Here is a 27,954-nt window from a genome sequence, read left to right on the forward strand (position 1 = left end):
ATGATCCTCTCTCATCATTGGTGTTTCTATCTCTCTCTCCCTCCTTTCCTCTCCAAAATCAATAATATATATATATATATATATATATATATATATATATATATATATATATATAGAAAGAGTTAAATTGAGACTTCAACTTAGTCTTTAAATTGCAAATAAAGGATATCATTCAAAATGACAAAAGGAGAGGCAATCAATTTTAGTCACTTATTGAAACAATACTGTGCACATTTTTATAATCACTGATAATAACATCACCTAAGAAGTAAAATGCCAACATTAGCATCATAATTGAAAATTTAGGCTATGTCCTCCTCCAGAAGAGAAGTGCTATGATTTTAATGCTACATTAAGAAGGCTAGATATATTAGCTAGTGTTTAGGGGAAAAGTAAGACATCTTGTGAACTTAGTATAATTTAGTGTAGAGTGTGTGTGTGTGGTATAGATGTAGATTATTAGTAAATTTGTTCATTTATTTTCATGTATTATCGGTTTACAAATATCATGGCAAAATAATAAACTATGAAGTGTATTTATATAGTACATAGAATTTGGAGAGATAGCATGTTGTCATCATCATCATCATTAACACCATCATTGCTGTCTACTATGTGCCCTTTGCATATAATATATGTGTGTGTGTGTGTGTGTGTGTATATATGTGTATGTGTGTGTGTATGTGTGTGCGTAGTATCAGTTACTTTACACATATATACATATGAGTTGTTGCATCTACATATATTTATATACACATAGAATCCAGGGTTGTATTGCTATCTACATAATTTTATGGTTGATGAAAATGAGTTTTGGTGAAGTATTTTGGACACTTTCAGATCTGTGATGTTGCTTCTCACCTAGAGAAAACAGGCGGGCATAAAAGGATTTCATCTTTGTCCTCAGTTCCCCAGTGTAGCTTTGATCATATAACCCAACATTTTCTCTGCCTATTAGAAGATGAATTTAGGCAAGATTATATGTAAATTTCATTCTAACTTAAAAATCTATATTATTACAAACTCATACACTATAACTAATGCAAGATTGCTTATACTCTAACATGTGCTTAATTTAATAAAAATTTATTAGAGAGAGGATGATTCTTTTTGAGTTCAAAAAAAGATAGATCAAATTAAATATTCAGCTTATTTTATGTTCACCTATTCAGCAAAAGTCCATACTGTTCCAACAGCCACAAAAGCATCAACTATACTGTACGACTACATTGCAGATAGTATTTTAAACATTTTACAAGCATTAACTCATATACTTGTCATAGCAATCCTATCCTATTTTTTTCAGACACAGACCTAAGTGATTTGTCCAAAATCATTGAGCTGCTAAGCAACTGAACCAAGATTTAAATCCACTAGAGATTACTGTCCCTCAGTTATAACCTATGACCATGACTGCCTACCCTCCACTGTGACTATCACCATATACTCACTAATTAACACAGTCCTAGTTTTTCTGAAAATGTGTTGTTTCTCCAATGTAAAAATGTAAGCTATTCTTTGAAACTTTATCCCATTTATAAATAAGCCAACCCCTTAGCTAGTAGTTCAATTTACATAGAAACCCAAGTCACAAATAATTAGTTAACACTCTCCTTAACTCCAAATCTGCATAAAATATATATGGGTTTTGTCAAGGCTAAAAAAACAACACACAAATATTTGATTTTTAGCAAAGCCATTTCAACAAACTGAAGACCATCCTATAATTTTCCAAATTTTTTTTTCACATGTTAAGCATTTAAAGAACATTCAAAGCATTATTCTTTTATTTTGGTTTGAAAAACCTATCTTACATGCATTAATATATTAAATTTATATTTTTTTATAATATATATTCAGTGGAATGTTTTACAGATTGTGGGGAAATTTTTAAAGAAGTTCACGAGCCAAAATCAGTTTGGCTCAGTAGATAGAGCTTTGGCCTGTGGACTGAAAGGACCCAGGTTCGATTCTGGTCAAGGGCATGCAACTTGGTTGTGGGCACATCCCCAGCGGGGGGTGTGCAGGAGGCAGCTGGTTGATGTTTCTCTCTCATAGACGTTTCTAACTCTCTATCCCTCTCCTCCCTTCCTCTCTGTAAAAAATTAATAATACACACACACACACACACACACACACACACACACACACACACACATATATATATATATATATTTTATAAAGAAGTTCATGAGAGAGAGTTTTTGCCCTCAACAAATTTATACAATGTGACAGAGTATAGTGATGCAAATGATCAAGAAGAGTAAATATTCTGGAGGGACCAAGGGGTTTGTAAAGAAAAATGCTAGACTCTAGGAGGGTCTTTGGGAGAACTCAGCCTGTTCATGAGGCATCTTTTATTGATGGTCAGAAAATTGAAGAGAGTAATACGGAAATGAACCAGCTCATTACTGTTACTATCATTAGTTGCTTTGTGATATTTATGGACTAGTTTAACAGAGAAGGGAAGAGGAGTGTGAGGATGAAGGTGGCCTTCCGTTTCTCTGTGAGCACTTTCCATTTTCACCTCCCTAAAATGTTTTCCAAAGCACAACCACCTTAATGTGAATGTTGTAAAATATTAAGTGATGAAAGTATTAGATAAAGGGATGAGGTATAAGGGAAGAAAGACTCCACCATTTAGCACACCTTTACCTTATCTTGGCCAGGTCTTTGGCACTTGAGAATTGACATTTTCAAAGAGAACTTGGCAAAAGGTAGTGATGAGTCTCTATCCAAAGAGCAGAAAGTCAACAGTATACAATATGAGTATACTGTTGTGTCTAGCATAGCCAATTATGGGCACTTCTGAACAACTGGGATTAGTATATTACAAACTTTAAGACCAATGCTTAACACAGCCTGGTGCCCAGTAAACGCCCATCCAATTTGGTGACTGAGTCAATGAGTGAAGGAGTAAATGAATGCAATGAGTGAAAGAATAAATCTCTGCAAAATATTATTAACAATGACAGAAAAGAGAAGTCTTAGATGACAACAATAATAGGAAAAACTTTCATTTCAGAATTGCTTTTTTACTTTTTGAGGCCCACACATAGCTTTGGGTTACAAAAGGGAAACTATAAAGCTCTTATTCTTGACCCAAAGTCACCTGGCTTCTTTGGAATTTCATATGAGGCAACTACTATCCCAGTTCTTTCATTGGCTGTGCCTTGGACTCTTAGTTTTGTTGTTTGGGTATCTCTTTCTCCTAATGCAGACTGGCTACTCCACGAGAGGTGAGAGTCATGATCAATTTGCTGTCCAGGTTATACCTGGGAATGTCCTCTGTTTTCATATGGGAACAAATGAATCTAATCGCTACCCTTCTGAGAGCTGGTTTGTATGGAGAAGCTCTGACAAGGGCATTCTGCTTGGAAGAAGTAAAAAGGAGGCCTTATAGCTGGAAACGTGTTTTCTGGAAAAATTAGCAAGAGCTGTACAGCGATTTAGTAACTGATTAGTTATATTCTTAGAGCAGATCCTAAACCTTAAAAATGTGGAAGCAGTAGTAGTTGGGCAGCATGGGTGGGCACTTGACCTTCACTGGCTGTTCCTTCCATGAAGAAATGGGCCTGGGTTTGTTTTGAGAAAAATCTAGGTTTTATTAAGCTAAACAGTATTGAAAAACAATTTTTGCTGGTCAAAACTGGTTTAAAAAACACACACAACTGGGCAAAAATGGTCTTTTGAACTAAAGATGAGGCCTAGATTTGACTTCAAATTGCCCTTATCAACTGCTTTTTTCTTCTTCTTCTTTTTCTTTTTTTTTTAAACAACAAAACAGGAAATTAGTAAAAAATTGTCCTGGTATTATATTGATGACTAGCATCCTAAAATTCATTAGTTAGTTTACTTGTTTTCAAGGTAAAGATTTCGGTTGGAGCTGAGAATGTCTCAGCCTTGGAGCTATATTCGGTGTGCCCGCGGCTGATGGGGCCTGTCCTCTGTGGGCATCTTTGTGCTCTCAGTAGGATTGTTTGTTAGTTTATTTTATTTTGACTTGAAGCAGTTGAGGCTTGTACAGATGCAGAGCTTAATAGGCCCTCTCCCCTGTGCCTACCTCACTACTGCTTCTTCTGCAGGCAAGAAAGCCACTTTGCTAAAGCCTTAGCCGATCCTGAAAAATGTTAACATGCTTTCTGCTTAATGTTTGCCAACGGGCTGATCTAAAAATGGCACCAAGGAGGTTACCTATTATCCAGGAACAGGACTTAAATAGATTATGTTCAATGGGGACTTGATCTGCAGACAGAAAGTTATATTAGTATCCCTGAGCAATTCATAAAAATAGAATGAGATTGGATATGGTGAATCCTATTTGTTTTTGGTTAATTAAAAAAACACACAAATCTCTCCTTTAGGAGCATTTGATATTTAAGTTTTTTCTCTTATACATATTTTTCTATGGTGTTTCTTTATGAATTGCGTTTTATTTTTTCAAAACTCCATAAATCATTCATTTTGCACAATTGCAATGGATAATACCTCCTTATACAAGGCCACATTTATTTTACCAAGTTCATTATATACGTTAAAGCAATGTACTTTGAAGCATCATTGAGATAACATATGGAAAGATTTTAAAAATCATCTTGAAGCAAGCATAAACTTCCTGTCATCTTCAAATGCCTAACAGATTGTAAATTAGTATTTTTTTTCAATTAATTTAATGTATAATGGATAGGTTGATCTCTTCCTTGTTTTACTGTAACTGCTGAGTTTATGCCTGTTGTCCTTGTACCTATGCAGTTTAGCATTTGTTCTGGACAAAAGTATCTTGTCTGGACCTAATGATGAAGCAAATATAAAATAAGCAGTCTTCTAGCATTGAAAATTTGCTAACGTATTTAAATTAAATGTTTCCAATAGTAATCTAGATATATATGACTGTACGAGGTAGGCTATAATAGAGTTAAAGGTTAAAATTATAACCAGTGGGGGATTTCAGAATCTCATAAGACAATTTGAGATAATTATTGGCTAAAATTAACTTCCTGGTTACTCTGCAGTCATTTTGTAGCCATAAGACAGACTTGCTACTCAGCATTAAAAATCATAGCATTATAAAGATCCCAAGACATATAATACTGAAGAAAACTGAGAAGTAAAAAGGATCCTAGCTCTTCATTGTGCTGCAATGGTTTATTACAAGGCCCCATTGTTATGCAATGTAAGACAAATAGACACTCTTGCTTTGCTCTCAGGAATTTTGTTAACAGATTCTCATGGGCCTGGGGAAGTGGAGGGTGGAATCAAGATACAGAAAGCTGTAAAATGTGGAGCTGAAACCAGTAGGGTGAAATCAGAAACACGAAAGTGAGAAGTACTGAATTAGATGTCCTTTCTGCCATGTCACTTTCTGGGATCTGCTTTTTGTGTTTCCTGAGCACTTCAATTGTTAGGGTATATTTTGTGAAGCACTAAAGTGTCATCATATATGTTGGCCTGAATGAGAATAGATGCTGGACACATATGGGAAGAGAGAGGTATAACTTCAATTGTCACATTCTGGATAGACCACTGCAGTTGTTTGGAATTATTGCTAGTATTCTGCTTGATAGACACGATTTAGCACCGCATAGCACTGCCTGATTCATTACAGAGCCATTTGTCTCAAAAATAGCTACATCAAACATGAACATTATATATGTTGATTCCAGGCCAATCTGCCAGCACAGGAGAGTGAGCACAGCCATACCCTCTCAGCAATGCAAGCAATGGGATGAAATTTGCTGTTGCTTCTCCCCTAGCTCACCACAATATTCTTCCCCAGTTTGAAAGCTTTCCAACATCTGATTATGGTATTTTCTTGATGGTGTTTTTTCATTGTGTCTTTAATATCCCATTTTCTGGCTGAGGTATTCTTATTTAAAATAGTAGTTTGATAGATTTCCAAAGGATAAACGAAGGTGAATATTTTAATGGTGAAAGTACAAATGTTCAGTGGAGGTCGTAAGGCTGTTTCAGATCAGCTGGATGGGTGCATGGTCTTGGCCATCTGGATTCAATATCAGAACAACATTAAAGAGTGCTGGTAAGATAAAGGAATTAGCCAGAAGCCTCCTGATCGATTGACCATAGGTGATAGATTAAGATGACAAGAGCATAGCTCCAAGTGAGCTATGCTACTCCTTATAATAGCAATTCATTTGGTGCTATGGTTGCCACATATGCATTCCCCATGCTGAGCAGTTATACCTGTAATTTATATAGGGAACTCCCATTTACCCAGGTACTCAAAAGAATCAAAAAGCTAAATTAGATAAAAGCAATTCTAGGGGAATGTTATATAGTGTAACTTGTCTTAATATGCTACAATGCAGTTGTAGGGCTAAGTTGGTTTTTATGATGTCCAAATTCTTTGAAAATTGACAATGCACACAAAATTTAATCTGAAACTCATTATAGAGTTTAATTTTAGTGTTCCGTTTTTCACAATTCATCAAGTTGACAATAAGAGTTATTCCATTTCTCTTTTTAGACTGGTCATTTTAACTGTTTCCTTCACAATTGCCCCACCAAGCAGACAAAGAGCCCGTGAAAGCTGAGTCTCAGGCCTTTGGGGGCATTACTGGATATTGCCAGAAATATGTTGTACCAGAAAACAACTCTGAAGGTGGCTGGAGTAAGACACCCTTTCCAGCCCCCCACTTCTCCCACTCCCCACCCTCCGCTCCCCCACCCACAGTGGCCATCTTCATGCATTTCTTACAATGTGAGGCGGTGTCTGTGTTCTTGAACCCTTGGTTTGGGCTGTGCTTGTGGCCACAGTCGAAGTGTTGCTTTATGACTTTGAAGCTGGCCCACTTGAGACCTCATTCTTGAACCCCAGGCCACATGCAGAGACCTCAAGTAAGGTGATGCCTCAGCATCAACGGCCAGGCATGTGAAGGAAGACATCCTCTCTGCCTGCAACTACATGAGAGACCCTGAATAGGAGCCTCTTGGCTGAGTCCAGTAACCCTCCAATCCCATGAAAGGAATGTTAAAATGATGGCCATTGCTTAAAGCCATGGTCATCTAGGGGGAGGTTGTTATGCAGCACTAAATACCTGGAAAACACTTACTTTTAAAGGAGGCATACTCAAGTTCAGATACGTACTCAAACTCTTGCCACTTGGATGATGCTAGCCAAGATCTTACATTTTTAAAATTCTCTTTGTTTATCTTAGAGATGTTTAATCTAGACTACTGCAGGTGTTCAATAAGCATGAGTTTTCCTCCTTTCCTCCTTATCTTCTTTCCTTTCCTTCCCTTCCCCTTCTTCTTTTTTCCTTCCTTCCTTCCTTCCTTCCTTCCTTCCTTCCTTCCTTCCTTCCTTCCTTCCTTCCTTTTTTCCTTCCTTCCTTCCTTCCTTCCTTCCTTCCTTCCTTCCTTCCTTCCTTCCTTCCTTCCTTCCTTTTTTTTTTATTCCTTCTTCCCTCCCTCCCTCTTCCCCCCCCCCCCCCCCCGCTTTCCGTTCATCTATCTTTTCATTTCTGGCTTGCTTACTCCTTTCTTTCCTATGTAAATTCCACTGAATGCAGCTGCATTTGTGGTGGACCATTTTGAACTGGAATATGTTAGTGCCAGGTGTGGATATAATTGGACCTTTACTTAGAACGCAAGCAGACAGAAATCAGGATGCATTTTTTTTTCCCTCCAGTAAAAACTGCTGAATCATTGGTTCCAAAATCGGCATAAAATATGCCCAGACCTTCCACAGACTGCATGTGTGATGCGATCAAGTGCTTTGGGAAATGGGGTAAACACATTTTTTAAAAAGCAATGTTTCCATCAGTTCACAATGAACATTATCTGAATTTGGTTGGGGCGGAAAAAAAAATCCTTAAAAAGCTAGATAAAAAAAAAAAAAATGAAGGCATGAACAACGTGTTATTTGTAGGAATGACATACATTATCTCCTTGGCAACTACAGCATGGCATTCAGCTCGGCAATCTATGTTGTGTCATCTTGGATGCCTGAAAAGTCACTGTTTCCTATGGAAACAAAGGAAAGAACAACATGAGAAAGAGTTCTAATTTTAGTATGCTGGGAGAGTATTTTAAAACCCAGGGACCAGCAGGCTTCCACAGCTCAACAAGAGCTCAAAACGGCATTACATTTTCATTTATTAGTTATGCAATGCTGTAGCATATGGATTAGGTCCTAATTTTCTTTGGCCCTGCTGAGCTTTTTATTCATTCTTTGTGGTCAGATGACTCAAGACCATTGTGTGGAATTGTCAATGAGCAGATATTTGGTAACTTTTTCATGAGCACCACGATCTAAAATTGTGCTAATTTACTTATTTATTCAGGTGACACATATTCATTACGTGCCAAGTTTTTGAGGCCGTGTAAGGTCCCATACCTTACTCTGTCAATAATCCTGTCATATCAATGGGCTATCGTGGCATTTCTTTACTTGAAATGAATTAATAATTTCGCAAACGTTCATTTAGCCCCATTCTATTGGGAGCTAAGGAATCATAGAAATGAACCACATGGCTACGTAATACTTGATGGAGCACAGAACAATTCTCATCATGGCTCTTCATTGGTCAATGACTTCAGTGAACGTTCTTACGTATAGTCAACTTGTTTTCATCAACAGCGTCCCAGGGAATGGTTCTGAAATATTTATAATAGTGACTTATGCTCAGTATAATTTCATTTGGTAGGTAATTTGATGACATCAAAAGTTTTAAATGAAGGAAACTCAGATTGCAGTGTGGCTGACTGGTGTCTAAACGTTTTCACAGAGACCATCTGAACAGTGGCAGTGGAATTGCTTATCACAGCAGGGGGATGATATGGCTGGTTTGGGGAGATGTGGCATCAGTGTTGCCAGGATCTCCCATTAGGGTTCCTGGGAATTCTCCCATAATAGTACTGGAGATAGGACTTGAGTTTTACTGTGGAGCAGAAACTTGGGTTTAAAAAGTTGGGCCTTTCCAAGGCCGATCTCCAAAGCATTGTCTTTAATATTTATTTTACACACACGTCCAACCTCATCACAGCAGAAGGTGCAGCATTTATCCCTATTTTGGAGGTCTGTTAAAGAATGTCTGCCAGAGTCTCATGGAAAAGCCTTCTAGGCTGATTTTCCAAAGAGTGATTTCTGGTGTTCTAACGGGAGGGGTGAGGGGAGAGAGGGAGAATAGAAGCCACATGCCTGATGTTATAATTTCAGTATTAAAATGGCCAGGTTTCAATTCCTGAGTTTTCCTCCTATCAGGTCTTATTTTGCTATGTCCTTTCCAAGAGCAGTATTTCAGCTTAGAATTTTCTTGGGTTTGTGGATATATTCATGTGAGATTTAAATAGCATTGCAGCTGTACAGAAAAGCTGTTCTAGTGTGTGCTTTGAAAATCAGCTTTTCAATAACTGATAGCTTTAGAGCTATGATTGAGAGGAAAAATCCAGTCCTTGCCTAAAGAAGCTATTTCAGCCACAGGCTATGTGTTTCAAGCAATTTGAAGAAGGAGAAGCTGATGTTCCTCATCCCTTGGTTCCTGGGGAGGCAGGTTGGCGCCTTGGGGCTCCTGTGTTTCCTGGGTAGCAGGCAGGGGAAAGAGGAAAGTGGAGGCTGATCCGGGAGGTGACTCTCTTATGCTCAGTAGTAATCATTCATAGTTTAATTTTTTAGGTGAGTTTTTTTCTTTCCTTTTTGAAATTTTCGGCATAGTACTTTTTGAGCGGGCAGTGTATGAAATAGGAGAGGGAACACGTTTAATTCTAGTTATCAGTTAATATTCTAGGATCAACTCATTAAACAGTCCATTAACTACTATAGTGGCCCAGGAAGTATAATATGGATGGAGTAAATGACAGTCATCTGGTTTTCAAGTGGATTTAAAAGTGCTGCTTTTGGCTATATAGCTTTGCCAATTACTTATCTCCTGAGACACATTTGTGAGACTCGTTTTTGCTGTGTTGAGCATATTGGAGGGGATGATTTTGCTGTTGATTTATTTCAAATGATTTTGTATAGATTTATTCTTTGTTCATTTGACTTACTTTATTGAACACTGTTTAGAGCTTGGTTCTGTGCTAGTCAGTGAGGAAAGGAGAATAGTAAGATTCTGTAGTAGTCCTAAAGAAATGTATATTCTTGAGGGGAACTCACATAGTGTGCTATATACTGGGCTGGGAAAAAGCATAAGAAATTGTGTGAGGATAAAACCACCTGGATTAGACTGTCTGTTGGGGTTTGGAGTGGAGGGATTCTGATGAGGGTAGTAGGGGTGTCAGATTAAATTTCTCAGAGAAAGTAATTGCTAGATACTATTTTAAGGAATATAAAGGGGAGGAAAGAAGGCAATTAGAAGAGAATGTGCAAAGACCCAGAAGCGAGACAGTACAGCTCACACATTTAGAAGTAAGTGAAGACATCTTGGCTATAATCCAGGCATTTTCATTGGCTTTCCCCCAAAACTGTCACCGTTGCAAGGATTTGTGCGCAAGCAATTTAATTTTGAGGTGATCTCGAGAAACTCTGTGAGGGAAGTGGAATAGAAGAGAAGAAAATCCAAGAAAGTATGATCAATGAATAGAATTACTAGAGCATGCTTATCATGCGAGAGACTCCCAGGGCATGTGGGGAATATGCCTCAAAACTCTCCCACGGGTGGGATGGGGTGGGAGATAGAAAAAATAGATAGGTTGGGAAAGTACTGAGGTTAGTGGAAAAGAGTAAGACAGAAGGAAGTAAGAATTGCTAAAGTTTTGTGGCTTGAAAAGTTGGCTGGATAGTGTGCAGGTATGTAAAATCTAAAATACAACAGAAGGGATATATTTATTTGACTAAATATATTGGGTTCATTGAATATGATTATACTGGTATATGTACAAAAATTAGACTTTGGACAGTGGCAAGAATGTGTCAAAGGGTAGAAATTTTGGACTTTTCCCCACTTTGTATTAACAGAGCCAAGATCAGTGCCTAACATAAATAGGCACTTAATAAATATTTGTGAAATAATTGAATGAATAAATCCATGCATGAATGAATAAATAAAAAGTTTTATATCCCTCTAGTACATCCTGCTGGACATATAGGTCTACAGGTTGGAAAAAATTTGGGAAGTAAACATTGAATTTATGCTATTGTTGTAAAGATGGTAATTCAAGCCACTGAATAGGTTTATTCACCCGAAGATTCAGAAAACCAAGATGTCCAAGAGTTTAACCCTATGGAAAGATAATATTTAAGATTAAGTAGAGGAAGAGAATCTCACACTGGAGACTGAAATAAAATGAACAGTACTAGATTATGGAATTTATGGGGAACATTTAAAGGAGGAAGAAGTGATCAATATTGTTAGATGCTGCGCTGACAGTAAGACATAGATTTCAAAAAGAGACTATTCGAATAATCTACAAAGAGTTTCAAGAGAAAGATAGTGGGGGGGGGTAAATAAAATAACTATGGATTAAAGAATAAATGACAAATGAAGAAATGGAAACAGTATATGTAAACAATTTCCCCCAAAATTGACAGTGATAAAGTAGCACTAGAAGGGGTTAAAGGTTCAAGAAATTGTTGGAGATGATGTTTGCATTTACTTCTTTTTAAAAATATATTTTTATTGATTTCATAGAGGGAAGGAGAGCGAGAGCGAGAGCGAGAGCGAGAGCGAGAGCGAGAGCGAGAGAGAGAGAGAGAGAGAGAGAGAGACATCAATGCAAGTCCCATGCTTGGGATTGAGCCCACAAGCTGGGCATGTGTTCTGACGAGGAATCGAAGCATGCCCTTCTGGTTCATAGGTCAATGCTCAACCATCGAGCCACACTGGCTGGGCTGTATTTGCTTCTTTATAATTTGAGAGAAATTTAAGTACGTAATATGTTGTGAGAGTGCAAACATTTTTTAAATTGCTAATATAATTAGGTAGAACAATATCTACAGGATTCTTGATTGTATTCCTATCTTTAAGCATCCATCAGCCTAGAAGGAAACTTTTAAATTGGAGCCCTTAATTATTTCTTACAGTTGGCAGATCTAGGCAAGTTAAGTTGCTAGTTCTTAGCATTGCTCTGAGGAATGGAGCTGATTAACTTCACCCAGGGATTAGGAGAGGAGATGAATTTTGAACACAGCACAAAATGTAGCATTCCCATATATTTCCATCATTTCCTGAGATGGGTAGTTACAGTATTCATTTAACATTTAGTTTTGTTAAAAAAAAATACAGTGAATATCTGAGTACAGAATTCATGAAAGCTTATATAGCAATATTTTACCTCATAGGGACTTACCTACTTAGCTCTCTTTAGATATGAAATGATAACAATATAATAATAATATTCTAGTGTGGATCACTTACTATATTCTAGGCAGTCATTTAAGCACTTTAGAGACACTGCTCCATCAATAATTCTAAGAAGTGGTTATTCCTATTATCTTCATTTACCCAAGACAAATCTGAAGCAGAGAGGCTAAATCTTGAATCAACCCAATTTCAGAACCTTTGGTTCTGATTTTTTTAAACTATTAATATAGTTCTAATATAGAATGATAATGAAGATAGGAGTTTGGTAGCTGTGGGTTTTGGGATTTGTTTCATAGATTTTTATAGAAGGTACATTTCCCTTGCTTCCAACCAGATATGTGGGTCTCCTAGTTTCAGGTCTGCTTGGCTGGAGCAGTTATCTTGGTGATGTACATTAATGTGCTGATGAGCCACTTGCTGTAAATTGCAACTCAGCTACTGGTTCAATTCGTGCTACATTTGCAATCTGCCTTTACTGAAGTGCAAAATTGGCTTTCTTGTTTTAAAGTGGTACAACATGCCAAATAGTCTAATACCGTATTTTCTGGCTCAAGTAAGATCATCTAGGCTCAGAGGAAGTTTTAACATTTTCACTTTGGATGAGCAAGCTGGTTCAGGATGAGAGCCTTGTTAAATGCTGGATGGTTTTGATAACGCCCCGATGGAAACTGTAGCTTATAGAATGGTGCTGATCCTCAGGACAAGCCCAATTATTTCCTGGAGGGAAACCAAAGTGGCTTCAACTATCGGGGGACTTATCTATTTGACAAGGTAAGAGCTACCAACCCGTGTCATGGTAGAATATCAGTTTGTTCTGCTGTACTGTTTTGCTGTAAATGGAGTAGATTTGTAATGGATTGTGTTAACAGGATAATTCAACATGGGCTTTATACCGATTGACTGTGCTCCCGTTTGTAAAGAGTAGAGAGGGGAATTGATTTTGAAAATATCAGAGCATTGAAAATTAGTGGCTTCAGGAGTCCTGTTCTGCTACATATACATGTGTACACACATTTACATTATACCTAATTTGGCATATGCATTGTGCCAAATTAGGTATAATGTAATTAACTTTATTACATTATTCATTAACTTTAATTATTTGTAGGTAACTACATGTTTAAGAATCATTCTCAAGTCAGCAACTAGAGCTAGTGCTTATGTTGACACCGTTCCTGGGTTACAGTTGAAGTTGAAATTGCAGGGTCCTTTGCACCGGAGGGAATAATGTTTCAAGTTCACCATCTATTTGTTTTTTTTTTGTTTGTTTGTTTGTGTTTTTTAAATATATTTTATTGATTTTGTACAGAGAAGAAGGGAGAGAGATAGAGAGTTAGAAACATCAATGAGAGAGAGTCATCGATCAGCTGCCTCTTGCACACCCCCTACTGGGGATATGCCCGCAACCAAGGTACATGCCCTTGACCGGAATCGAACCCGGGACCCTTCAGTCCCCAAGCCGACGCTCTATCCATTGAGCCAAACCGGTCTCGGCAAGTTCACCATCTATTTGAAGTCAATTTTTACACATCTTTGAAAGTGCTGTATTCAAACTTAAGGGAAAATTTATCAAAGAAAGTTGGGACACAGTTTCCTGCTTGCAGAAGAACATTATGGGAATACACACACACACACGCACACACACATATATATTATTACATAGGAGATGCAAATTTTGGGTGGTGATCTTAACTTCTAAAACAGCATAGGGTTTCTTTTTTCAATTAAAAATATTTGCTCAAGTGGATTGTATTTGTTGTTAAGATAAAATTTTCTGTAGAGTAAATCATCTAATGTAGACCTATTTATAACTATTTTTAGGCCTAAATGTATAAAATACCTAGGATGCAAAGAATTTCTGTAAGTGCCTTGTGACAGCCAATCACCAAAGAAATAAGAAGAATATTAGGAAGAGTGGGAGCAAGAATCTTATATAATAAAAGCTTAACATGCAAATTGTCCCCTTGGGCGGTTGTTCTACTGTGAGTTTGACTGCTCGCTATGGGCTTTATATGTGCTATGACATGTGCTGACCACCAGGGAGGGGCATGGAACATGGTGTGTGTCGGCGATGGGCCCCAACAAGAGTGGGACCATCGTGGGGTGGTGGAGCAGGTGAGGGAGTGGTGCCAGGCCAAGGCAGAGTACCAGGAGGGGCTGCAGGGCTATGTGCCTGGAGGCCTGATTCCCACAGTCCACCTCAAGGGACCCCACCCATGCATGAATTCATGCACCGGGCCTCTAGTAATTCATAAAAACTCTAGAGCAGTGGTTGGCAAACTTATTAGTCAATAGAGCCAAATATCAACAATATAACGATTGAAATTTCTTTTGAGAGCCAAATGTTTTAAACTTAAACTTCTTCTAATGCCACTTCTTCAAAATAGACTCTCCCAGGCCCTGGCATTTTGTGGAAGATCCACACTCAAGGGGCCAAAGAGCTGCATGTGGCTTGCAAGCCGCAGTTTGCCGACCATGGCTCTATAGCAATTTTCACTCACATTAGAAAGGTAGACTTAACCAGAGGAAGGTTTTTTTTTTTTTAAATTTGTTTTGCTTTTATGAGATAATGTAGTTATGAGGATAATACAGTTTTTAGCTTATAATAAAACTAAGTAAATTTAAATCAAATCAAAATCTGAAAAATCGAATTGTTCATAAATGTCACTTACCTAGTTTGTGTTACTGTAGACATATTTCTGGTAAACACTTTTCTGCTTTCTTTCAAAATATAGCATATATATATTTGCTATTGTAAGCAGTTTTCTGAAGTGGTTAGAAGTGTGTGTTTGGGATTCAAATTATGACTAACCCATAATTATCTTACCTTAGGAGAAACACCCAACTTTTCTAAGCTTCAGTGTCCCCACTGGAAAAATTAGAATATTAATACTATCTCCTTGGTGGTTGTGATAAATATGGGAGGTTATTTGTGGAAACCATTTAGTGTAGTGCTTCATCTATAGTAACTGTTCAATAAATTGTAGAGAGGTTGATATAGATTCAAGATGCCTGTCAGGAAATGCCAATATCAGACCTTAGTTATCTTAGTTACCTTAGAGTGGAAATGGAAAACATTGCCCATTTCAAAAGCCAATGAAAGTTGAGAAAAGGTGAATTTTATAACCTCCTTATGAGATCTCAAATTTTAATTGACAAGGAAGATTATTGGCTTTCCTTATCTTTATCCCACTGAGAAAAATCTTTGTAAATTGTGCCCACCACCACAAAACGTTTCTTCCCTTTCCCCATAGTTCTTCCCCCACGTTATCACCTTCTTCCTCATTCCTAATATTTCAGCTCTTGTCACATTCACAAAGAGATTTTCCCAGCATTCAGGCCAAGTAATGTACTTCTTAATTCCTCTACTTTTCCTTTATACTATTTATTTATTTATTTATTTATTTATTTTTATAATTCCTATGAGAAATTTCAAAGACTGTTTTTCATCTCTGCACTCCCAATCGCCAGTAAAATAATTCTAAAAGTTGAGCACTTCATACCTATTTGTGAATGAATGTTTTAGTTGAGTTAGTCAATGTATTTAGTGGGTCCTTTATTGCTTATGAGATTAATTGTGGACCTTCTATTACTTCCAACAAGAGGAGAAGCATAGGACTTGAGCTTTTTTTCTCCTAAAAAAAAAAATCTATTAAAGCTATTATAAATGTTTAGATTCAGTAGGCAAACATTGTCCAATATTCCAAACTCAGGCTACTTCAGGTAAGGTCTTTGGCTCATCAAAGACTTCCTTCTGCTGCATAGCTATGAATTCACAAAGGGCTGTGGCTGATATTGCTTGGAATTCCCCCTCCCCCAGAAGAAGGATATCCTGAGGATTTGGTGTTGATAAATTATTGCTTTTTAGACAGAACCCCTGCTGCCTTTGCTGATGCAGATAAAACTGTGACTCATATTACTTGCTATGCCAGCCTCCTATAATGTTGGCATGGATCTACATCTTTCTGGATGGCTATTTGTCATAGCACAATTTCATTATGAACAAATCATATCAAGTCTATATTAAGGAAAAAGCACTGTACAAGCATTTTCTAAGTTTAAATGAGATTTTCTGAATATTTTGAAACTGAAATAACTCATTTCCATATGATGTGGATGCTTTTTAAAAAATGAATTTATTTGGCCATCCAAGTTAGGGATTGAAAAACCTAGCAAGATTTCTTTTACAATTTTTGTCAGATATCATTACATATATTAACTCTACTTTTAAGAATTAAAAAAATATTTTAATATAAAGTGTGAAAAGATTATAAATTATGTTAATTACACCTTTCCAATATTTGAATAAATACACGCTCTGAAACCCATAATAAATGTACACACATTTACATATAAACACAGTGAAAAAGTCATAATCTGGTACTGGTTGGGTGGTTCAGTTCTTGGAGTGTCATTCCAGTATCAAAAGGTTGTGGGTTCAATACCTGGTTGGGGAGCTTAAGGGAGACAACCCATTTATGTTTCTCTTTCTCTTTCTCTCCCTTCCTCTTTTTCTAAAAGCAATAAACATATCCTCAGGTGAGGATTTAAAAAAATCTGAAGAGAGGCAAAAATATTTAGGGGAAAATAATGGGTAGTTGAAGTGAAATCTGGAGCTAAATCCAAACTGAAGGTCAAATAAAAGCCGCATTTAATCCTGTCAGCTGTGGCTCAACTGGTTGGTCATCCTCCCATGAACCTAAAGGTTGCTGGTTCGATTCCTAGTCTGGGTACATGCCCTGGTTTTAGGTTAGATTCCTAATCCCAGGTAGGGTATGTGCAGGAGGCAGCCAATCAATGTTTCTCTCTCTCCCACTGCATCTCTCTCTAAAAATCAATTTAAAAAAGATCTTTAAAAAGAAACAAAAGCCCCAGTTAACTGAATTCCTCTGATTTGGATGAAGAGAAACTGAAAGTAACTCAAGGTCTCCTGGATGGTTCTTACATCCAGGCAGCTGGGACAATTTAGGCAGAGGCTGTAGAAGCCCCTACCATTTTTATTAATAAAGGACAACTAAAAATATTACACACAGATAAATGCTTAATTATTGCCAAATGCATCTCAGTTTCTCTGCCTTTTATCTTGACTCTACCTAGGATTTGGGGTTGTATGAAAAATATACTCACTCAATGAGGAAGAGAGGGCAGAGCAGCCTAGAAATTAAGAGAGTATGTGAAAGGAGAAAGCTATAAGTTTGTTTAGCTTTTATTTTTCCCTAGGAAAAGGTTAGCTAGAATACAATATTTAAAAATCTTAAAACTATATGTGTTCTGAATTTATTATTATTCAAGTTAGATGATAGTCTTAATCTGCTCAGGTGATCATAGCAAAATAACATAGATTGCATGGCTTAAACAGCTAACATTTATTTTCCCATTGGTTTAGAGGCTAGGAAGTTCTAGACCAAGGTTCCAGCAGGTTTTGAATTCTGGTGAGGGCTCTTTTCCTGGCTTGCAGATGGTTGTCTTCTTGCTGTGTCCCTATGTGACTCTGAGAAGTGCTCTTTGATGTCTCTTCCTCTTTCATGAGCACAGCAGTTCTGTCTCAGCAGGCCTCTATCCTCATTACCTCATTTAACCTAATCACATTCTCCATGATCTTACCTTTAATACAATCACCTCTGGAGTGGGGGAGTATCAGGACTTCAACATGTGGATTTTGAAGGGCCACAATTCAGTCTATAGCAGTGATTAAAATCTCTTAGTATTTATTTATTTATTTATTTATTTATTTATTTATTTATTTTATTTTTTTTAAACCTTCTTGGACACTTATTTCTTTCTACATCTCATTTGATGCCCTTCATGGACTCATTTCCTGCTTCCAATTTATATGTGGAAGAAAGTCATTTTGATTAATGTAATTGAAGTAGATTAAAAAAGAAGAGTGACACTATAATGGCAGACCAATATATTCACAGATACAAATTTTAATTTTTTTCTGTTATATTTAGAAAGTGTGCCAGACAAACTGGGTTGCCAAAGTTCTAATTATGAGCCAGTGTTCTAGGTGTGTCTTTTTATTGGTAGAATGGGGTGTGAATATAGTCCTGTACTTTGGATGACAACAGTTCTTCCAGTCTGTGTTGTTTCCCTGAGTTCCATTATCTGGATCTCACTGGTAATTGGAAAAGTCACAGAGAAAGACCAGTGATCTGATATATTAGTGCTTAACTGATAATTGTGCTTAACTCCCAGTGCTTATTCTTTTCTTTTTTAATCCTCACCAGAAGGTATATTTCTATTGATTTTTAGGGATATAACTTATCTATATATGTCTATATATGAAGAGAGAGAGAGAGAGAGAGAGAGAGAGAGAAACATTGATCGGTTGTGTCCCTTACACACCTCATTTGAGGATTGAACCCTCAATCTAGATATGTGCCCTGACTGGGAATCAAATCCACACTTTTTTTTTTTTGGTGTATGGGATGACACTCCAACCAACTAAGCCACCTAAGCTAGAGCCCAGTGTTTATTCTTATAAACGTTTAGAGTGACTACAATGCTGCTTTTCATTATTGAGCAAGAGCAGAATCATCCAGCTTAGTGTTTGCATTTGGAGAAAGTGAGTGGCGAGTCCTTTTCCCTCTCCCCTCCCTGGGTTATGCTGGCAGCAATAGTGGGTGTATCTCCTGGAGCAAATCCAGGTCAAGATGGCTTGATCAAATTTAGAACTTATGCTCTGGCTACTGAAGTCTCTGACAAAGAGATTTCCTTTACTGGAGACATATATTTAGTATACAAAGCATTGGGGGGAGGGGGAGAAGAAGCACTAAGAATACCTATAACAAAACTAATTACAAAAAATCACAGATCTTTAAGAAATCCTAATATTTTACATTTTCAACTTCTAAATATGTAAATGGAAAATGAATGAACTCTTTAAGACCTTGTTCTCTGGTAATTCCCCAATTGAAGACATAAATTTCTTATCGCAGTTCCTGATATTGAAAGTAATATTTCTATAGCTTATGGAAATACAAACATTGAATTAAATGCTAACATTTGGGAGGAAATGAAATACAATAAATAGGAAACTCAACGCTTTCATTAATACATTTTGTTGTTTAAGTATGAGAGAGTCCCCTGGTCACTGTATCAAATACTTAGCATGTTTATTTGAAGGGGGTGTTTTTCATTTCCATGTTTTTAAAACACTACTGATAGCCCTCAGTAAATCTCTGCCTTGGATTCTGGTTTCAGCTGCTCCCCCACACTTGTTTATTTCCTTATTAAATAGGATATGTGGCTAGCTAGCCCTTTAAGCCCTGTCGAAATGGCCTTGAATACATAGCTTTACATTATTGGAATTTTTTTTGTATGTGACTCATTGATATTCTAGAAGATAAACCTGTTCATTATTAGCCTTGTTTGTTTTTCATTTGGAAAGTTAAATTACATTTTATTAAACTTCCTTAGCTTCTCGGGCAGGCAATATGAATGTAGCTCGTGTTCTACAAACTTCGTATTAGTCACTTTATCTCATTGTGGCTAGAGTAATAAGTGTGGATGAATTTTCATTTTTGCAGTTGATCATACTTCTTTAGAAGCTGTGTCAGATCACTGTCATGATTGACAAATTGCTTGGCTTTGCTCCTGTTTGCTTGTTGCTGCTTTAATTTGTTGGCTGTTTGAATCTGCCACTTCCCTTCTCTGTCCCACCAGTTTCCTTGCTTCGGGCTGTTGTGACTAATGACAAAATGATTTCCAACTAAATCATTTTTTAAAATTCAAATGAAGCTGAGGTACTTTTCTTGTTTGTAACCACTGTGTCTGCTGAATACTGATGGAGCCACTCAAGTCTCTGAACACTGTATGCAACGTAACATCACTCTGGCTGACACATTAGTTGTTTCAAAACTTGAAAACTGTGTGAATAATATTTCTACTGAGTCATGTGCCAGGTAACTCCTCAGAATGCTCAATCCTTTTGTAGTTTGTCACCATGGAAAATGACACACTTTTTACACAGTAGACCTTGAGACATTAGTCCAAAATAACGAGTATTATTTGTTGTTTGGCAGAGATCAAAGATTTAAGCCTCAAATCAGTCTAATTTGCTTTCCATTATATAAGTTCTGATAATAGAGTATTGAGAGACTTATTAGGTATTCTCAGTCACCCTTGGGATTGAGTCGAAATAATTTCTGTGCTCTAGGACTGTCTACAATATTCTAGAAGTCTGACCCATAAACAAGGAAATAGAAATCTGGAGGTCAGGTAAAAAGTATTTTTACAGTTTTTCTTTAATTTTCTTAATTTGAAAAATAATCTTGATTCTGTACTATATCCATTCCATCAAAATTTATTTTAAAATGAAGTAGGTACCTGCTCTGTCCATTAGCACGAAATGATTAATAAGATGGTCTTTATAATCTAGAAGTTCACTGGTAATCTTAGAGATTTGACCTTTGTTTACAAGTGATAGCACACTTCATTCTGATTACTCCCTCCATTTTCACCAAGTCTCTCACTTTATTGATTATTTTTTTCAGTCACCATAGATTGAGCTCATCTCTTTGACTTGGGATCACTTTTCTCTCCGGACATTTTTTTACCCTTATTTGATAATTATAACTTGTTTAATTATAGATGTTGTCAGAATATAATTTTCAAATCTTCAAAAACATGGCAAACAAATATTGAATGGACGTTAAGTCAAAGTATCGTTCAACTCATTAATTAATGAGAGAACCACTTAAATGATAAAATGGGTTCAAAATCTTTTATGAGTAATAACTACAAGTAACTTAAAAAAATAAATGTTTGGATGAGGTTGATACGTTAGATACAGAAGTGGTTAGCATCCTACAGGGCAACAAAATCATACTTATGGGTATTTATTTTATACACTGGTCTTTTCTACTGGACAGGAGCCTACAAGTTAATATGTAACTTCATAAGTATTTGGCTCAAATCCAATATTAAATAGCAAAATCCAACTCAAGTAATTCTTCTAGAGACTGAATAATCCTTGCATGGAATTGTTAATTAATGCTCCATTATGACATTGAAAGAACATGCTGTACTCATTTCTGACTTCCAAGTTTCAAATAATTTTTAACAATATAATTGACTTACATATACTTGACTGACTCAAATGACTCAAAAGGAGTAGTTTATTAAGATTTTAATGCCTCCTCCACATTTGTGCACGAAGAGGCTGTACAATATGGCAGAGCACTTAGTTAAGTAACTCCATGTATGCCTTCCATTCAGTCATGACCTTTCTGTTTGTATTTTTCCCTCCTGTAAATGAGGAACTGCAATAAGTTGAACACTAAAGAACTCTTGCAGTTTTAAAATGTTGTTATTCTTTAAAAATGGGGTTAAAAAGGGCAAAATATATTGGTCCTTTAACTAGTGTGTGGAGTTAGGGGTCTACTAATGGTCTTTGATGAATTCTGGGCAGGAGAGCCTTCTAATTACCCCAGAATGTCTGGGGAACTTCTCCTCACCAGAGTTTCGGGAATACCTCCTTTAGGACCCTTGGTTTAGTTGATCTGCATATGTTATCTAGTGCAGTGTTTCCCAACCTTCTCTCATGATGAGAATCACCTGGTGGAGTTGTTAAAACACAGATTCCTGAATCCCAACTAAGAAGTGCTAAACTAGAATTTTTGGGAACATATAGGTAAATTGTATACTTAACTAGTGCTCTAAGACAGATGTTATATACAGAGCACTAAGTTGGGTATGCAATTTTACCTATATGTTCTCAAAAATTCTAGTTTAGCACTTCTTAGTTGGGATTCAGGAATCTGTGTTTTAACAACTCCACCAGGTGATTCTCATCATGAGAGAAGGTTGGGAAACACTGATCTAGTGCCATAACAATGGTGCATAACAAACAACTACAACACTTAATTAGCATACAATAATTTATTTTTGCTATCAGTACTATAAGTGAATTAGAAAGTTCTGTTGATCTTGATTAGGATTGGCTGGACAGTCCATTGTCTCTTAGCTGTCTAGTGATCAGCTAGCTATTGGCTTCTAGGATAACCTCCCTAGGATGACTGATTCTGCTCTAAAAGATTTCTCCCTCGGGCTAGCCCACCTTTGTCCTTGTGATGGTGGCAGTGTTCTGAGAGTGGAGGCAAGCCAGGGCTCTTAAGGCTAAGACTTAGAAGTGCACAGTATCACTTGACCACACTGTTGGCCAGAGAAAGTCATAAGGAAGCCTGTAGGAAAATAGGCTCCAGATCCTGAAGGTGAGGCATGGGATATGAAGAGGGAGGATGAATTATTCAAGCAACCATTAGAACATAATTCAAGTTGGGATTTCAGTAAGTTCCAGAAGGATATTGATCTAGAGGAAAAGAAGATGAGGTCCTATAAATGTACTTGTGATTTCTTGTGGGGTACAGTTAGGTTACTTAGAATTAGTGTCATCTTTGTAGGCCTTACTTTTAAGATTAATTATGCAAGACTAGAGCAGTGTATGGAGTTAGTTTATTCATATTACTGGGGCAAATCCCTTCTGAGTACTCTGCCAAATGTTATTTGAATGTTGAGGTTTCCCAGCCTGGCTGGTGGGAACAGGTATACTCCCTGGTTTAATGTATGCCAGGTACTGCTTCTAATCCTTTCAGGTGGTTCTTTAGGTACTTAATTCTCCTCACCCCCTTAATCTGATCTGGGCTTAGCAAAATACTCAATAGGATCCTTCAGACATTTGGAGTTCGCTCTCTTTTTCAGAATATGCTTCACTGTTACATTTTCCTGTGAACGCTAACCACCTTGATTTCCCTAGATTCTCAGCTCCATCTCTTCAATTCAGGTGGTCTGCCAGCTTTTGCCCAGATTCTCTTTTTTGCACCAAAGCATAGGATTATCTCAAGGTTGTTACTTTTTTTTTCTTTTTTCCCCAGTGATTAGAGCTTTGTCCAGTCACTTCATGCAGGAGAGTGAATTCTGTCTCTGTGGCTCCCTTTGGCCAGAAATGGAAGTATCCAATTCTTAGAATTTATTTTTAGGAAAAAGATAGGTTTCTAAAGATTATAGATGACCTAACTTTTGATGGAAAAGGCAGTAGGAAAATATCAAATTATATGGTATTTGAAACTACATATTTCTCTCTTGCTTGTCCAATTGGTCCTTTTATTGCTCTCTTCCTTCTCTCTTAGTATATTAGTTTTATATTTTATTGTATCATGTGCATGGGTATTCATGTTATCTTGCCAATAATAGTGTAAGCTTTTTAAATGTTGTGGATATACCTTGCACTTCTTTACATTTTTCACCATGTGTATTACATTTTAGAATTAAAGGTAATCAATTAATCAATTAAAGGATCTCAAAATCTGAGGGTTAATTAAGTGATGTGTACAGTGTGCTTTGTAGAGTAAATGTTCTGGGTAAAATATGGTAATTAACCTCTTAGGTTGATGTCAATTTTGATTTAAATTGTCTCCACTGAAGTTAGATGCCATATGTGAGAGTTTTGTCAAGAGTTCAACTGCAGTCTACTTAGAAGAATCGTCCAGGCTGACAGGAAGAACGCTCTCAAAGCCTCTCAGATCCTGTATGGCTCTCACCTTGTGAGGCTTATTTTCTTTCTCTGAAAACTTGAAGACATAATTCACAAATATATGAAATATGGATTGAACACTTTTAACCTGCTTGATGAGTGTGGTATTGAAAAAAGATTATATTTGTAGACCGAGCATTTTTCTATAAAGTGGATTCTCAGTTAATTGTATGTAATATCTGTAAAATTTCTTGTAGGCTGGCCTCTGAATCATACATTTGTGAGCTGTTCTTCCTCTGTCTTTCTTCTACTTCTCCATCTTCTCCCCCATCATTTATTTCGTGAAATGGTAGGGGAAGAGTATATAGAAAGCAATTACTATTTATCCTTAATATAACTTAGAATAAATGTAATTAAGAAACAAACATCTTTGCAAAACAATCAAACTATAACTAAGGACAGACATCATTTGGGGAATAATTTGAGCAATTGCTTTCCTTCACTAGTGTGGACAATATATAGTTCACTATACAGTTATTTATCATGTCTGTCAAAAAATAAGGAGCATTAATTTTAATATTTTTCATGCATCTTCATTCAAATATAGTTTTGTTCTACACAGAATAATTTAATGGAAAATACTGAATTTCATGTTGATTGAAACATTTTTATACATAAATAATTTGAACTTAGATATTTATGCAATGGTAATCCCGTTTATATGTCTAATACAATGTTTTATTTAAAATCTATTTTCCTTTGTTTTTGCATTATTAATTGTGGTAAATCGAAAATGCATTAGGATTTCTGGATTTATAATGTTGTGTGTGATTGCCTATAGAAGACTACTAGTATGAAAATAAATTCCAGGGATTTAAAAATGAAAGCTTTTGGATTTTTTTTTAAAAAAGAATGTCATATACATGTGGATGCTTATTATTATTGTTATTCCATGCACAAGGAAAAGTAAAGTTCTTCCTGTTTATAAAGCAAACTATACAAGATTCACTGAAATGTATACAGCATATTATAGAATATTATTTACAGTAAAACTGAACAAATAAGTTGTACTACCATCATCCTGAATCCTTAAAGTCAAGTATAACTCTAGTTTATGCTCACAAAAGCCTAACTTCTTTTTATAGATTTAAATTTTAATTATTTATAGGAATAGATAACATTTTGAAAAAAGAATTTTTGATTCAGAGTTCCAAATATGCCCACATTCTTTTTGGTAAGCTGATTATAGCATATTAATAAAGGTCTATTTTATGGAAACAACTAGTTCTAATTATTTGATCCATTTACATTTTGTATAAATCTATATAAAATGACATACTAATGTAATTTTGATTATATCTTTTCAGAACACAAATGCCAACCTGAACATGAGGAAAAGAACAAATGTTTTGGTTCAGTCTGAATCTGATGTTAGCATCAGAACCGAGGTAGGAAACCATTCGAGCAGATCTTCCATGACTGTTCAGGCAGCTTCTGATTCCACATCGCAGACTTACTTAGCTTCCAGTCCAAACCCATTCAGCCATGCAAATGCCGCTGAAACTATATCTGCTGCGAGAGCTCTACCATCTGCTTCTTCCACTCCTAGCAGAACTGGGTATGTGCCCCAGCAAGCTTCAGCAGGACCTGCTTTTACCCACCATGTGTTTGGATCAAGACTGGGGCGAATTAAGACAACAGTTAATACCATAGGGGCTTCTGGGAAGTCGCCAGCCACTCCTCCTCCTTCTGCCCCACCTGGATCTGGTACAAGTAAAATAGACAAATATGCCCGCATTCTCTTTCCAGTAACATTCGGGGCATTTAACATGGTCTATTGGGTTGTTTATTTATCCAAGGACACTATGGAGAAATCAGAAAATCTATCGTAATTTTTTTTGCTATAAAAGTTTCCTAAAATACGATGAACTTGAATGCAGAATGTCTTTTTTAATGTTCTTCAAGGTAAACAATTGTTCTTTGCTAAAATAAAAATCCTATGTAATTTTCCCATTTAAAAAAAAATTCAAGACAGTTATTGGGCGAGTTAATTCCTCAGTGAAAAGAAAGAGAGCCAATTTTCATTTCAGAAAAATAATTTAAATAGAATCAATTCAGCATTCAAATTAGACAGAATACAGACCATCTTGGAAAGTTGGGATGAGAGAAATAGGGCTCTTGGAAATACGTGGTGCATATTTATGCATCAAGATTTGAAAACAGACTATGACATTTTTTAAATATACACTATGAATATCAACCAACCACCCTAAATTTCCCAGTGGCATTACCCTTAATCAGAATTGTTTATCGGATATTATATGCAGTGACCTTTGGAGATCCTCTCACCTAGTTTTTGCAAGAAAAGGACTTTTCCTGTTAAATTAAACATTTTTAAAAGGAAAATGGAACAAAACAAGTACTGATCTATGGAGTGAAACCTCTGCTGCATCAAAAAGAAATACAGAGACCAGGGGAAATACATTCCCTGTCACATGTTGACTGAACAGGACTTAACAGTTGACTTGGAAATCTGTGCTTTGAGCCAAAGTTTAACTCATTGTATTAGTTCTCTTGATAGTAGTTCATTCAGTTATGTATTTCTTTAATGTATGTTTATTCAGAGCCTACTGTGTCCCAGGCACTACGCTAGACATTGTCTCTCTAGAAAAGCTCCTTCACCTTTATCTACAATATTACTTAAATAGAGTAGTCAATGCATGCTAATGAACCATAAACTAGCAGAAACCAGTGCATTCTTTAATGGAGAAACATGATCTAGAATCTGAAAACATTTTCAAAATATCTGTCTCCTACATTGATAGAGATAACAGGTATGTTGCTCACATAGTCACTTTGGAGATAAGTACACATCAGTACTTCAGCAATTGACATAAAAATATAATGAAAATGTGGTACAGACTTTTCTGTACGTGAAAAGCACTGTGCACCTGAAAGAAGAAATCTGGGCACTGTAAGACCATATGGATTACCTGTCTGAAATTTGATCAGTATCACATAATAGAATTTGATCAGAATCACAGAATCATCAGAATTAGGAACTCAACACAAGGATTTTTTTAGATGTCTTTCCCAACACAGATTCGGTGAAATGTATTAGCTGGTGAAATGCTACACTTCTGGGAGGTTTCTGTGTCCATAGTTCTGTATTTCAGGGCAATTTCATGTTCATTTGGAGGGGAAGTTCTGTATAGTTTCATAACTAAGGTGAGATTTTTAGAATTAAAAGAGCAATAGCAAAGGAATGGAGTACCGAAAACATCCTAGCCAAAGGGTAGGATGCCGCTGACTCTGTTATGCAATTTATCAGGATGCTCATGTACTGACTTTTCTTTTTCATTAGGTAGGCTTAACAAGTTAATTGAATTTCTGGCAGCTGTCTTATGCTGTTAAATCTAGCTCGTTTTTTTTTTGTTGTTGTATTGCTTCCAAATTTTTCTTTTATACTACTCTGTCTCCTTACCCTAGGTTTTGTGAATGAATGTGTTCTGCATGTTTGGGGGAACATTTGGAAAGATATGGCCACTTTGAAAACAGGATCTCTCTCTTTCTCTCTCTCTCTCTCTCTCTCTCTCTCTCTCTCTCTCTCTCTCTCTCTCTCTCTTTAGAAAATAAATGATATTAATTGGTATTAGTCTTTCGGTTATTGCATTGCGTTGGAGTGACTTTGTATGAGACCTGTAACATGTGCAAATGCCAAATATTAATTGTGAGTCATGTTGGAGAATGCCTTATTGGTTATCTCTTTAGATGATATTTAAAATAATCAACAGTTTGAAGGCTTACGTATGCTTTAGAAGTCACCCAATCTTAACCCCTTATTTACAAATTGAGGCTAGTAATATGAGGCCCAGTAAAATTTGTATAAATGTATATACTTAATAAAGAGTTCTTGTACACAAAACTTATCAAACATTATTTCATGAATGCAAATAGATGTCTAGCCTTGAGGGCAATGCTTGAAATTATAGGAAGCTATGATTGTTCATTTTTCTAATGAGATGACCTTATTTCTTTGGTTTTTCCCTAACTGAATTCCATCGAATTAATTAAAGGCTAATTTGTTGTTGTTAATCCCCTGAAGATATTTTTTCCATTGCTTTTTGAGAGAGAATGGAAGGGATGGAGGAAGGGGGAGAAAGAGAAATAGAAATTTTGATGTGAGAGAGACATATGGATTGGTTACCTCTGAAAGTG

The 27,954-nt window shown here is 36.4% G+C and overlaps 1 protein-coding gene across 4 annotated transcripts in view; it reads left to right on the forward strand.

Moving 5' to 3' along the window:
• GABRA4 (gamma-aminobutyric acid type A receptor subunit alpha4) overlaps window positions 1–27,661 on the forward strand; it is a 65,358-nt gene extending 37,697 nt beyond the window's left edge. For 2 of the 4 annotated variants that reach the window (XM_084900968.1, XM_084900967.1), the window contains one exon: window positions 25,104–27,661. In XM_084900968.1, coding sequence (XP_084757094.1) covers window positions 25,104–25,628 — 525 coding nt within the window. In that variant the 3' untranslated portion in view covers window positions 25,629–27,661. The remainder of the gene's footprint in view (window positions 1–25,103) is intronic. The other 2 variants (XM_084900970.1, XM_084900969.1) reach the window with 2 other exon arrangements.
• The last annotated feature ends 293 nt before the right edge of the window (window positions 27,662–27,954 follow it).

This window comes from Pipistrellus hanaki (genome assembly GCF_964339955.1).
Source record: "Pipistrellus hanaki genome assembly, chromosome: 1".
Taxonomy (NCBI): Eukaryota; Metazoa; Chordata; class Mammalia; order Chiroptera; family Vespertilionidae; genus Pipistrellus; species Pipistrellus hanaki.